Source organism: Kryptolebias marmoratus, linkage group LG4 (assembly GCF_001649575.2).
Source record: "Kryptolebias marmoratus isolate JLee-2015 linkage group LG4, ASM164957v2, whole genome shotgun sequence".
In the NCBI taxonomy this organism is placed as follows: Eukaryota; Metazoa; Chordata; class Actinopteri; order Cyprinodontiformes; family Rivulidae; genus Kryptolebias; species Kryptolebias marmoratus.
In genome coordinates this window covers 990,790-1,004,239 of record NC_051433.1, presented here as the reverse complement: position 1 = coordinate 1,004,239, position 13,450 = coordinate 990,790, and the positions used below count along the sequence as shown (strand labels likewise).

Below are 13,450 nucleotides of genomic sequence, written 5' to 3'. Positions count from 1 at the left end.
TACAGAACTGTGACAAACTCCTGAAGAGCTTCAGGGACGTTGCTGAAAGCTCCTCTAACCTGTGATGGAAGCAGATCCACAGTTCTGGTTCCCCTGGTAGAACCTCAGGCTGAGTTTCCACTTGCTCATCATCAGACCATCATAACTGTGCGCTGAAACAATCGCCTGCTCATAGCCAGGCGTTTAAATTACACAGCGTTATTTTCTTTAACGAGGCTGGGATCTGATTAGATCCTGATGTTATCTGCCCAATCAAAAACTCCTCCGTCAGTCCTGATCCATGATCTCTGAAGGTTCAGGGTGGACCTTTGGATCCATCATGTTGTTTTCTTTTCAGAACAAGCAGACTCCCTTGTTAGCTGACTGGTTCACCACATAATAATTTGAATCTGTAAATTTAATTGTCCAAAGAGGGGGACTGGTTTGTGGTGGTAAAAGTTGATGGTATAATTGTTGAAATGACGGCTTTAAAAACGAGCCTGCGGAGCTCCGGTCTGCATTCCTGACAGGAGGCGGTCAGAGCGGCTCTTCTCTCCGAGGATCTCAGACTTTCCAACCCGTTCAGACATCTGTGAGGGCTTTGGGCCGGCTGGAGCTCGTTGTGCTCCTGCTGTCTGACCCAAGGAGCTGCCTCAGCGAGGCTGTAGGGCTCCGGGAACGCTTCGCTGCCAGGAAACATTTGGAAACGGGGTGCGACCCTGAAACATGACATCATCTCCACATGTTCACCTAAACTGCAAGAATCTGATTTATTTGACTGTAGATGTCAGCTGCAGGACTTTTTCACTTCAGAAACAACCGCGGTGCTCAACTAGCCCAAAACCTTTTAGCGTTTATTAAATATGGATGTATTACATGTTAGAATGAGTGGTTTAAATTAAATAGTTTGTCTGTCGGCAGGATAAACACATCAGATAAGCTTCATTATAACTCTCTGTATTAAATGTAATTTGAGGTGTTCAGTTTTTTCTCCTGACCGCAGCAGCTTTTTCCTGGTTGTTATCAGATGAATTATCTGAAGTTTTCCTGTTGAACCTTGTTGTCTCGAGCCCGGAGGAGCTCGTGTGACTGTTTGATTCTTCTCCCTGATGAACAAAGCAGCTGTTCCATTTGGCAGCTCAGCAGATTCTTTTTTTTCTGCAGGAAAAGCTTTAATCTTTGAGCTCCGGCTCATTTGAGAAAAGTTTTCCAGCGCCGTCACGACGGCTGCCGACATCCACTGAACCTGACCCCACATTTCTGCTTCTTGTTTTTATTGCTTTCCTACTCCTGGGTTTACTCCTGTCTGTATGGGACTTCTTAATATTTGCAGCTTTGCTTACAGAAATGTGGGATTTGTGATCATAGTTTTCCTGCATTAGTCATTCTTTAGACGTCTGCTACTGAACCAAATGATCCAGAACCTCAAGCTTTCAGGGGAAAGTCTTATGATTGACTTGGTTTTTCTGAGCGCGGTTCCAGACCCACATTTTCTCATGACTTATTCAGTTTACTGTCTTCATGGCTCCATGTTGTCTCTGAGGCCTGAGGTGATAATTTGATAACATGAAGGAGCTGCCTGATATCCTGGGTGTGCAGACAGAGAAACATTATCTCACTTCTTGTTTGGCCACGAGTCAAACGCTTCACAGAAGAGTTGCATTAATTACTGCCAGCCTTGGTGTCTGTCTGTTAGCAAAATATCTCATGACTTATTTTAGTGTAAAATGTGAATAAAAACAGAATGTGATGATTTACGAGCTCATCTCCTGCAGTTTAACGCTTGGAGGAGAAGAAGAAGAAGTTTTTTTAATGTTTTGGATTTGTCATGTCCTGGTTGACTGAGAATCGACACCAGCACACAGAACCTACCAAGCGTGGTCCAAGGAAGGAGAACCAGAGAACCAGAGACAGGACCATAGACCACCACAGGTCATTGGTGAACGTAAAGAATGAAGGCTGGCCCGTGTTCTGACCCAAGGAACTCATGGAGAAACTTCCTGTTGGTTCTGATGGGAAGGAGTCAGAACTCAGAGACCTTCATAGCTCATTGTGTTTGGGTCCACTCAAAGCTTCCCCGTCAGAACTGGACCGGAGACCAATGGAGGACGGCGGCCTGGTCTGATGACCATCCTGTGGACGGTTCGGTCCATCTGCAGCTCTTACCTGGAGGAGAGGTGGCACCGTGATGCATTATGGGAAGAAAGTCGGCCAGCATGGGCAGTGTGATGCTGGGAAATCTGGGGTCATGTTCCTCTGACCCACAGAACCCACCTCATGACGGTGGTCTGTTCCACGCTGCAGGAACGCTTCAGGAACAGTCTACGGTGTTGACTCCAAGTCTCCAGATCTCAGTCCAACCAGGGATCTGTGGGATGTTCTGGACCAACACCATGGAGGTCCTACCTCGGCTCAGATACCACAGGAGACCTTCAGGGGTCCCCAGGAGTCCATGATGAGATGGATCAGATCCCACGCAGGTGGTCATAAAGCATGAAGCTTCATTTTACTAAATATATGACAGAAACACACCTCCCCAGGTATTTATTTAGATTTATTTATTTTTTTGATCCATCACCCCCAGAATCATCCACAAACTAAAACTCTTCCTCAGCAGTGAACTCTGTCTACAGAAAAACAGTTTAACAGGAATGTTTTACATTTACGGAACAAAATAAAGTAAAAACTGCTCAGATAATATTTCTTATTCCCTGCAGGTGACAGCATTAATTCATCCTCGGGAGGAAGCTGAGGTTCTGTCTGCTCGCTGAGCTGAGACGAAGAATATAAACAAATAAAACAACATGTCCCGACTTCTGCTTGTCTGCTGCAGGATTTAGTTCTCCAGCAGCAGAACAGGCTCTAACACGATCCGTAAACTTCATCTCAGGACTCCTCTCTCTTTCCTCATCATGTTGGAGTTTTTGTGAAGGAGAGCAGTGGAACATGAAGGTGCTGAGGTCGCTGTGGTCTCACTGCAAACACATTCTTTCCATTTCTTTATTAGTATTTGACTGTTTCTGCTGCAGGGATTCTTTCCAGTTGAACATTTTACCAAAGGAGACAGATGTGTTTGAGTTCTGTCACTGTTCTACAGCCTGACCTGGACCGCAGAACCGGGCAGAACATGTGACCAAACCCCTGAAGGACATGTTGGGAGCGAGTGGAAGAAAATATTACACACAACTCGTAAAAAAAACCAGATCAGACAGAACTTTCCCAGAAGGCAAATACCATCTTTGACAGTTACCTTTCTGCGTGTACGTGATCTACATTTACATAGATGTTCACGTCCCATCAGGAGGAGATTATGAGGGAAATTAACATTCTTTTCTTGGCAGATTTCAATCCGAGGGATTTGCGTTCTCAGACGTTTGTTAGCGTTTGTTTTTCTGGGGTTTTAAAACCACGCTCGAGGCGGCGCGTACGCAGGAGAAGGCCGAGGGGGAGATCTTCTGGGGGTCCAGGTAGTTGTTTTCCATCCTCAGAGCCACCAGAGGGGTTTCCTCGCCCTGGTTCGGGTCACAGATGCTTTCGTCCGAGATACTCCTGGAAGTTACAGGAAACCATCAGAGACATTTTACTATCAAAACTGAGAAAACACGGCAGAAACGAACGATTCTTTTCATTTAGATTTTCATCTAAAAAATAATTTAAAAACCACCTGTTTTTCCTGAATAAATAAAAGTTTAAAAATAAACCGTGAGTCATCCTGGCTGTGAAGACGGAGCAAATCGCCGCGGTTTAAACGGTAAATGTTGTTTTTTTTTAACACAGCCCCCCCCCCACACACCTGTTGGTGTTTAACGAGCTGATTCAGGGTGACGCTCAGGTGGAAACTTCAGTTTGGTTTGTTTCCTGTCGCCATGACGACTCATCTGTGGTCCAACTGAAGTAAAATAACTTGCTTTTATTCCGTTTGTGCTCATTGGAAATCATTTATTTTATAAACATAGCTGATTGTGTCTGTTATTGTGGCGGCTGATGATTGTTTTGTTTTCTTTGACAAGTAAAATAAAGTTTGGACCAATAATGTTGGTATTAGCACCAATAATAAAGTACCTCTGTATGTTTAATGCTGACTTATTATTTATGGTATGTCTGGTACAAACAGAGGGGTTTTACTGTATTTTCTCTTCCTGTAATTTGAATAATAATTGTGTTCAGTATCTCTGATCACTTTGTTTTCAGGTCCAGAGACACAGACCTGACAATAACTAGTCTGTAGTTCAGTGTTTTACTGCGACTCCAGAGTTTAATTTTCAAGTAAAACCAAAGTTATAAAAGTATTTGTATAACTCTGTATGACTGTGAACCTGCAGGTGGAAGGTTTAGGGTCTGTTCTTGGTGTTGGAGGTCACAGCGGAGAACGTACGGATCATACGTTGCTCCTGAATGTTGCTGTGATACCTGATGTTGTTGTTGTCGAGTCGCAGGAAGTGTAAGTTGGTCATTTCGCTGATGCCGACCGGCACGTAGATCAGCTGATTGTGATCCAGACACATTTCCGTCATGGAGTGATACGCGCCGAAGAAGGACTCTGGTTCGATTCCTTCTCCGTCCAGCTTGTTGAAGGACAAGAAGAGGAACTCCAGACCAGGGTCCATGTGGGCAAAGACGTAACCTGTGAGGAGGACAGTTGTTGTCTTTATTGATCCATGATTGGCTGTTAGGGACCATAAACTGCAGATATGTGGTTTATTTTATGGCATTCATGATGCAGACACGTGTCTCTTTACCCCAGCCTGTCTGCAGAACGTGTCAGTACTTTTTCTTTTCTTACGTTCTGTTGCACCCTGAAATTTGTCCTCAGCACGTTCCTCCAACCTACCGGGTATCCTCTCGATGTTGTTTCCCACCAGAACCAAGTGGACCAAAGATTTGGGCAGGAAGGATGGAACCAGGTAAAACTCGTTGTGGGACAAGTCAATGGACTCCAAGTTTCTAGAGAAAAGGAAGGAAGATGGTTGTTAAGTTCCTGCAGGAACTGATCATTTTCTCTGATAATAACGGGTTGTTTTTTGTCTGACCTGTGGTCGAACCAGGCCATCGGGGCGATCCGGGTCTCATCCAGCTTGTTGTGTCGGAGAGAAACTACGTTCAGGTTCTGGGTCTGGTTGAAGACGGTCTCTGAGATTTCCTCAATCAGGTTGTTCTCAAGATACAGCTCCTGAAAGACAAACAAATAAATGTTTGATCCTCTTTAAAGAGAAAGTTGATCATTTAGTTTCAGAGTTTTGGATCTAAACTGATGACTGAGAGGGAATTTTCTAATATGAACCAGATAAAGCATCGAGACTCCTCAAACCTGGCTGTTAGTTTGTGAAAACCAAAATAAATCACTCCTGATAAGGAAGGCAAGTAAACCAGCCCTGCAGACTTTTATACCTATATTCTGATGTCTGGCTGCGTGATAAATGAGGAGCGATAACAGTTCGTACCAGTAAAGACCTGGGAAGGCCCTGTGGAACGGTGCGGAAATAGTTTCTTCCCAGTCTGAGGTAGAGGAGCTGCGTTAGGGAAGCGAAGGCCCAAGGATCCACGTTCCCTTCGCTCAGCAGGTTTCCTTCCAGCTCCAGGATCACCAGGCTGCTCAGATCTGAACGGTTATATGAGAATAAATCAGAATTAAATGTTCGCTGCTCCCCTGTGGTTCTCCAGGAACCAGTCCTGAGGATCTGTGAGGATCTGTGAGGATCTGTGAGGATCTGAGGAGATCTGAGAGGATCTGAGAGTTCTGGTCGTTGTCTGATTGGTGACTCTGGAGTCGATGTCAGTTCAGGGTGTTGTCTCTGTACCTTGGAAGCTGTTTTCATCTATTCCTCTCAGCTTGTTCTCGCTGATCTTCAGTTCCTGCAGCGAGGACGGGAGGTCAGGGGGCACGGAGTCCAGAAGGTTCTCGTCCATGTACAGACGTTTTAGCATCTTCAGGCCCTGACACAAAGAGAGCGATTCACTGGTCATACTGGGAACCGTTCACCAGTCAGAGTTATCTTATCGGTTATCTTCAGTCTGATTATTTATAGTTTAGTTTGGTGTAAAACTGTGTTATAATAAGACTTAAAATAAAGAGTTTGTCCTTATGCATGGATTCATTACTCTCCAACATGGCTGACCTCTGTGACCCAGCATGTCTTACCTTGAAGACGTTGGCGTCGATGGCGGCAGAGGTGAGCTTGTTTTTCTTCAGGTTGATCCATTCCAGGTTGGGAATGCCGTTAAAGGCTCCGGCTGGGATGCTGCTGATGTTGTTCCCTGCAGGTCAGGTGACCAGGAGGAAGTTTCTGTGTTACACTACAGATTTACCAGAGGGTTCAGTTGGGTGTCTGGTTAGTTATCCAGTTCTGTATCCGGTTATCTGCTTAGGTGTCTGGATATCTGGTTAGTTATCTGGTTAGTTACCTGGTTATCTGGTTAGTTACCTGGGTGTCTGGTTGTATACCTGGTTATCTGGTTGTATATCTGGTTAGTTACCTGGGTGTGTATCTGGTTAGTTACCTGGTTAGTTACCTGGGTGTGTTTGGTACTCACCCTCCAGACTCAGGGACTTCAGCTCGGGGATTCTCAGAGGAGGAAAGTAGGTCAGTTTGATGTTCTCACACGTCACAGTAACATCAGAGATGCTACAGCCTGGAGGAAGACCTCCTCCTCTGCTCCCCATCACTGGCTCCTCCTCCTCCTCCTCTTCCTCCTCCTCCTCCTCCGCCCCTGTCAGCTCCTCCTCTGTCGCAGCAGGAGGTGTTGGAATCGGAGCTGGGAGGAGGTCAGGTTCTTTGGGGGTCATCTGAAACACATCTCCTCTCAGCCACACCTCCTCCTCCTCCTCCTGCCGCTCCTCTTCCTCCAGGAACTTCTCTCTCTCTATCTCCTCCTGCCTCCTTCTTTCCTCCTCTAATTTCCTTTCCTTCTCTCTCTGCCTCCTTTCTTCTTCCTCCTGTATCCTCCTTTCTTCCTCCTGCCGTCTCCTGTCCTCTGCCTCCTCTATCTGCCTCCTCCACTCCTCTTCCTCTCTCTCCACCTGCAGCCTCAGCGCCTCCTCTTCCTCCCTCCTCCTTTCCTCCACCAACTTCCTCTGTTTCTCCTCCCGCTCCTTCCTTTCCTTCCTTCTCTTCTTCCTCGCCTCCTCCTTCTTCCTCAGGCGCTCCTCCTCCTCACGGTGCTCCTCCTCCTCCCTCCAGAGGATTCTCTGTATCTCCTCCTGGGTCAGCGGGATGACCGCCTCGCTGGGGTCACTGGGAACTGGGGAGTCACCAGAAAGGTCAGGGCTGAGCTCCGGGTCTGGGGTGGTTTGGTGCCACGAGGCAGCCAATCAGAGAACAGGAGGCGTCGGCGATAAGGAAAGAGGAGGACAAAAAGGGACAGAAAGACAGATGGAGAAGAAGAGCAGAGAATAGAAGGTGAACTACAGAAGACAGACAGGCAGGTTTGTGTTATTGCTGCAGACAGATCTCAGATCAGTTTGTTGTCGACCGGTCTGAAGCCCACTAACCTGTGAGGCTACAGTCAGATAAACCTCATCTGTTTGTGTTAAAGTCATCTGGAGAAACGTTGGATTTCTATAAATGACCATAAATCTGTTTCTGTGTCAGGTCATAAAATAAGATCCTCACTTTTTATTATTTCCTTCTACGGATCCAGACTGTTAGAGCAGTTTTAATCCAAAGTTCAGTTTCAGTCCTGAACATTTTCAGAGGGGTGGTTCAACTCTGACCTCTGACCTCTGACCTCATTCAGACTGAAGGGTTGACCCAGAGTCTCTCTGAGATGTGACAGTTAGAGAAGGTCATCAGCTTTATGACGTCACAGATCCAGGTTTACATCCAACCTTTAGGTGACAGTAAACAGAAACTTTTCCCAAACATGTTGTGTGTTCAGACAGACATGTTTTAAATGTTCACAACATGTGTGCTGACTGATCCAAAATGTGCTGAACACATTTTAAAGTCTTGATGGAAGCAGGAAGCAGCATGCTGAGGCCTCAGAGATGAAAACTGAACGTTAAACAATAATAATAATTGAGTCTTTACGTTTTATTTTCCTGTTTGGTGCTGATCAAATCAATCGTTCAGATTCTCAGCACCTCTGTTTCCTCTGGATGTTGCACCATCTCGCTCTCACATGTTGTTTCTACCTGGATCCATGCAGACGGGGCAGCACGCCCCGGCGGGGGTGACGGGGGACAGGCAGTGCATTATGGGACAGGAGATCTCATCGCACACCACCCGCCCCTCAGCACACAAACACGTCACACAGGGCGCCGGAGACCAGACGGCCAGGTCGAACATGGTGAGGCCGCGGTACAGGCAGCGGTCCGGCTTACCTGGATCAGCACACACACACAGACACACACACACGCAGAGACACACACACGTCTGATCAGCACGTTCTGTTGAATCACTCATCAGTTTGTCATATAAATGTTATTTTAACAATTTCAACCTTTAATGTAAAAGTTGAGATCAGCAAATCAATATGATGGACATTAATTAACTTAATTAAATACATTGAATATAAATCTGCACAGACTCTTACCAACACAAGAAAGGAACAGAATGGACGGTTTTGTTTTAAGTACGATTAAAGTTTTAGGTTTAGCGAGCACAAAGCGGTTCTCTTCGCTCATCTGATGATCGTTCGTTTCATCAAACTGATTCTTTTTGGTGAACATTTTCTTTAGGAACCTAAAAACTGAACTCTTTTTACTAACCGGTCAGTTTCTGTCATCCAGGACAGAAACTGACCGACTGGACTTCAGCTTTAACATGCATGAAGCTTCGTTTAGGCTGCTAAACTCACATGCAGATTAAACTCACTCCCCTCCCTTCTGAGGGTCGTTAGGGTCTTTGTTTGTCTGAAACCTGTTCCTGTTAGGAGCTCTAAACCCGGTCCTGTTGGAGCTCTAAACCCGGTCCTGTTGGAGCTCTAAACCCGGTCCTGTTGGAGCTCTAAACCCGGTCCTGTTAGGAGCTCTAAACCCGGTCCTGTTGGAGTTCTAAACCCGGTCCTGTTGGAGCTCTAAACCTGGTCCTGTTGGAGCTCTAAACCCGGTCCTGTTGGAGTTCTAAACCCGGTCCTGTTGGAGTTCTACAGCTCAGAGTTTAAACAGGAAGTTGGACTCTAATGACTGAACTGAGGTTTTAGATCTTTAACAGTTTTTTTAGAACCACAGCTTCAGATGGAGGATTTTTTGCTTCATCACTTCTGCAGCAGTTTTTTGGTTTCCTCTGTGGTTAAACCCGGAGCCGTTCTCCTCAGCAGCAGCTGGACCTTCTCGGGTTCCTGTACCCGGTTCTCCGGTTCTCCGGTTCTCCAGCCTGTATTTTAGCATCAGAAGCAGCGTCGGACCTGGACCCTGCCGGGCTGCGACGGTCTGAGTCAGAAGGAACGACTGTAAAACACTATGATCGAGCAGGAAGGGGCTCTGTTCAGACTGTCCTGTCTGTCATCTGGCCTTGCTAATGCTATGCTCCATAGGAGGACAGGTAGTTAAAGGGCTCAGCTAGTTTCTCCTAAACACCTTCTCTCTATTATCTGTCCTTTTTATTGTGAGCAGACTGTCATCTCTGCTGGAGCACACATACTTTAGAGCTTTTCTTTTCTCTTTAAAAATATCATCTCTCTGTCACACAGGCGCTTTAATTACAGGCTTGGGGATAAATAACACAGTAACCATCTGATTCTCCCCGGGGACCATTATTCACTGGAGCTCATTGCACATTTTATGATCTTACTGTCATTAAATCAAATGATGGACAACGATCAAAACAGACGGCACTCGATCATTTCTTCAATAAAAACATTCTGGCTTTTGGATTTCCCCTGGTTTTATATTTCAATAAACTGAATGCAGAGAAGTTTTGCTTTGTTTGTGTGGAAGAAAACAGCATTAAAAGCTGTCATGGTGGATGAAGTCAGCAGTTTTTACAACCTAACTGCTTCTGCAGACTTTCAGCTATTATAGATGTTCATAAATCAGAATGTCCAGCTCAGTCAGGAGACGGCTGCTGTGACTTTTGGTTTCTGTAACTTTGATACTTTTCAAAATATTTAACTTTATACGCAGTAAAGATCCACTTCAAATCTGCTGCATCTGTTTGTCTTTTAGCTGCTTTTAGCTGTCGTTTGGCTAATTTTAGTACCTTTTTGTTCTGCTGCTTTTTTCTGATTTGCTACTTTTAGCTTTTATTTAGCTGCTTTTAGCTTCTGTTTTAACTTTAACAGTTTTAGCTTTGTTGGTTTTAAAGAAGAATCTGTCGGCTCTAACACGATAATAAGTTGTGCAGAATTAGTGGTGGTGTCGAGGTGGAGGTTTACTCAGGGGATCCTGTCCTGCGGGAGTACGGGGTGCTAGGGTCGCTTAAGGACTGTCTGGTCCCTGTAGAACCAGAACCAGAACCAGAGGTGTGTCTGGAGTCTCGTTCCTGAGTGATGGACGGACGGATCAGGACCTCGTCTGCAGGAATGAGGACATTGCTCCGGTCTGTTGAGGTGAAGAAGGAGCTGAAGCTCTGGATTTACTGCTCCGACCCGTTCCAGCCTCACCTGAGGTCTGGATCCGGACTGACAGAACCAGGTCCTGGATCCAAGCAGCTGAAATGAGCTTCCTCTGAAGGGCGGCCGGGCTCAGCCTCATCAGCAGGAGTCAGCTGAGGAGGTGCAGACATCTGATCAGGGTGCCTCCTTGGTCCTGCTGGGAGGGACCCGGGTCAGAGATCCTCTGAGATCCTCCAGGAGGAGCTGGAGAGGGAGGTCCGGGTTTACCTCCTGGACCCAACAGAAAATGGACGGTTGGAGCGTTTGGATCTCGAGGCAGAGCTGGAGATCCGTCCTCTGATCTGTAAACGGAGACGATCAGTGGTCCTCAGCCGCTCGGCAGACGTGGAGTCGTGTTTTTAACAGGACCACAGTCAGACCCTGTGGTCATCATCGGACTGATGTTCCTTGAGTTAGATGTGTGACTGATTACCTCCCATCTTTTAATTCAGACTGAAACCAGAACTCAGATGTTTTTATGACAGCCTGGACTCATAAAAAGTTACACAGTTAAAGTAACGATGGTCAAATCCAGACAAAGCTGCTCTCAGTCCCTCCTTTCTCTTATCAGATCGAAGCCAGACTTGTTTTCGATCAGAACCAGAAGAACACATCCCAGCAGCTGCTCTGACACATTTCTGCCTCCTTCCTTCTAATTAAAAACGCCGACCCGTTCCGGCTTCAGAACAGATGTTTTCTGGCCTGTCTTTGTTTGAAATGGGATGATTTGTCATTAAATGACTGAGGGAAACCGACAGGAAGCCTCTGAGCTCAGCTGTCCTCCGCCTGCTCGAAAATCAGTTTTCATTCTCCGGCTTCAACGAGCTTTAAGGCTTTTAAAGCAGATTATTTAAAACCAATGATTGGTGCAGATCTGATGCTTCTTAAATTAACTCTTCAGTTTACGACTCGCAGCGCTGCAAAGCATGCTGGGACATTCAGAAGAAAGGATTAACAGCTGACTCAGCATTTATGTTTCATTGCTTTTTTATGTTTTTGTACGTTTTTTACAATCAAACTACTTCCTCAGACTTTCTGCCATTTTAGCTGTTCATACAGCCAAACCTTCGGCTCATTCAGCTGATGGCTGCTGGGACTTTTAGGGTTTTGTAACTTTTATACTTTTCAAAATATTTATTTACAGAAGTTTCTCCCTCAGAAATGCATCAGTTCTGTTTAAAACATGCCGGCTTCTTTTATAAAACATAATAAATCAACACGATCTCACCTGGTTATTTCTTATAGAGCAGGAATTATATCCGTATTTAGAGACCGGATCTAAAGGATATCTAAAGATATTTTGCTAACAGATTGAACACATGTACAAGGAGTTACTTTCATGGCAGTAATAAAAGACAAATGATGAAATCTGTTTGCGTCAGAAGGTGAGAAATAGGAGAAGGTTGGCAGGTTTTTTAGAATAAAGTTCCGTTTGGAAGCGGCTTCCTGTTCACACTGACCTGGAATAACGCTGTAGCTGGACTGCTGCTCCGGGACGTTCCTGTAGAAGTTCAGGAATCCGCCGGTTCTGTGGGTTTGTCCTGGTTTCTCTGGGATGTTTGGACCAGGAACCAGTCGGATCTTCAGAGGTCTGGAGCGCCCCTCTCTGGTCCGACCGGAACCTACAGACCAGGACCGTGTCTTTAAACGTCTGAAGACAAGTCCAACGTGTCTTCGTCTGCTTACAAACCTTTTCTGTTACTTTCACACTAAAAGTTTGAGTTTTTCTGCAGTAAAATGGAAGAACAAGACAACAGGAAGAGTCTCACCCCTCCCGTCCCTCTTCCTCTTCCCTCTGCGACTCCCCCCCTCGTGGTCTCGAGGTCTCCTCCCGGCCTGAACATCAGGGACGGTCAGAACCAGCAGCAGCCCCAGACCGGCGCCCAGCAGCCACCACCTCATCCCTGCAGAGCTTCAGGTTCCGGCTGAGATCCAAACACAAGCAGCGGCACACTTAGAAACATTTACCGCCAGCAGCTCTTTGACTCTGTTACCTCTGTACCTGCAGCAGTGCCTCACATATAGCTCCGCTCCGCTGGCCTAATGGCCGGTTCCCTGACACTGTGTGTGTTTAATGAGCAGTCTGCAGCAGCAGTCCTGTCATTATTAAAGCTAACAGACACCTTCACTCAGCCCGGTGTTTGTCTTCTGTCTGATTCCTCCCTCTGCCTGAAGCTGGAATTAATCTGCTCCGCTTCTCGGAGATAAATCATCTGATTGTGTTCAGATATTTCCAGCAACAGATGAAACAAAACCACAGCTCCACTGAGCTGATGTCCCACCAACATGTGATCCAGATTTATGATCTGTCTGCTGCTGAGGAGATTTATAAAAACCAAACCATCACCGCCTTCAGCTGAACGTACGTCTCACTCTGTCTCAGTGTTTGGAGACAACCAGACAACGTCCCCTTTGACAGCAGCGTTTCTTCTTCAGGGGGACATCTTGTCAGACATAAAACAAAATAATCAAAACTGGAAAACGTTTGCAGAAATGTTGAAGGTACCAGTAAACCTCCAGCATCCATCAGCTTTCTTGAAAGACCAACAGGAATCTGACTTCCTGGGGGAGGGAGGGATGGATGGATGGATGGATGGACGGATGGATGGATGATAGGATGGATGGACGGATGGATGGATGGATGGATGGATGATAGGATGGATGGATGATAGGATGGATGGATGATAGGATAGATGGATGGACAGATGGATGATAGGATGGATGGATGGATGGATGGATGGACGGATGATAGGATGGATGGATGATAGGATGGATGGATGGATGGATGATAGGATGGATGGATGGACGGATGGATGGATGGATGGATGGATGATAGGATGGATGGATGGACAGATGGACAGATGGATGGATGGACAGATGGATGGACAGATGGATGAATGGATGGATGGATGGATGGATGGATGGACAGATGGATGGA

At 46.1% G+C, this 13,450-nt stretch overlaps 2 protein-coding genes across 5 annotated transcripts in view; one reads left to right on the top strand and one right to left on the bottom strand.

Moving 5' to 3' along the window:
- Nucleotides 1-13,450, top strand: part of cenpp (centromere protein P) — a 56,822-nt gene that overhangs the window by 36,388 nt on the left and 6,984 nt on the right. The gene's annotated exons all lie outside the window — the stretch shown is intronic.
- Nucleotides 2,516-13,450, bottom strand: part of ecm2 (extracellular matrix protein 2, female organ and adipocyte specific) — a 13,110-nt gene continuing 2,175 nt past the window's right edge. For 2 of the 3 annotated variants that reach the window (XM_017404440.3, XM_037975250.1), the window contains exons 2-12: nt 12,282-12,437; nt 11,973-12,134; nt 8,111-8,299; nt 6,511-7,257; nt 6,119-6,234; nt 5,778-5,913; nt 5,421-5,578; nt 5,010-5,149; nt 4,811-4,923; nt 4,390-4,603; nt 2,516-3,528 (exon numbers count right to left, since the gene is read on the bottom strand). In XM_017404440.3, coding sequence (XP_017259929.1) covers nt 3,357-3,528; nt 4,390-4,603; nt 4,811-4,923; nt 5,010-5,149; nt 5,421-5,578; nt 5,778-5,913; nt 6,119-6,234; nt 6,511-7,257; nt 8,111-8,299; nt 11,973-12,134; nt 12,282-12,414 — 2,280 coding nt within the window. In that variant the 5' untranslated portion in view covers nt 12,415-12,437 and the 3' untranslated portion in view covers nt 2,516-3,356. Of the gene's footprint in view, nt 3,529-4,389; nt 4,604-4,810; nt 4,924-5,009; nt 5,150-5,420; nt 5,579-5,777; nt 5,914-6,118; nt 6,235-6,510; nt 7,258-8,110; nt 8,300-11,972; nt 12,135-12,281; nt 12,438-12,514; nt 12,663-13,450 lie in introns of those variants that run through there. The other variant, XM_037975251.1, reaches the window with a different exon arrangement.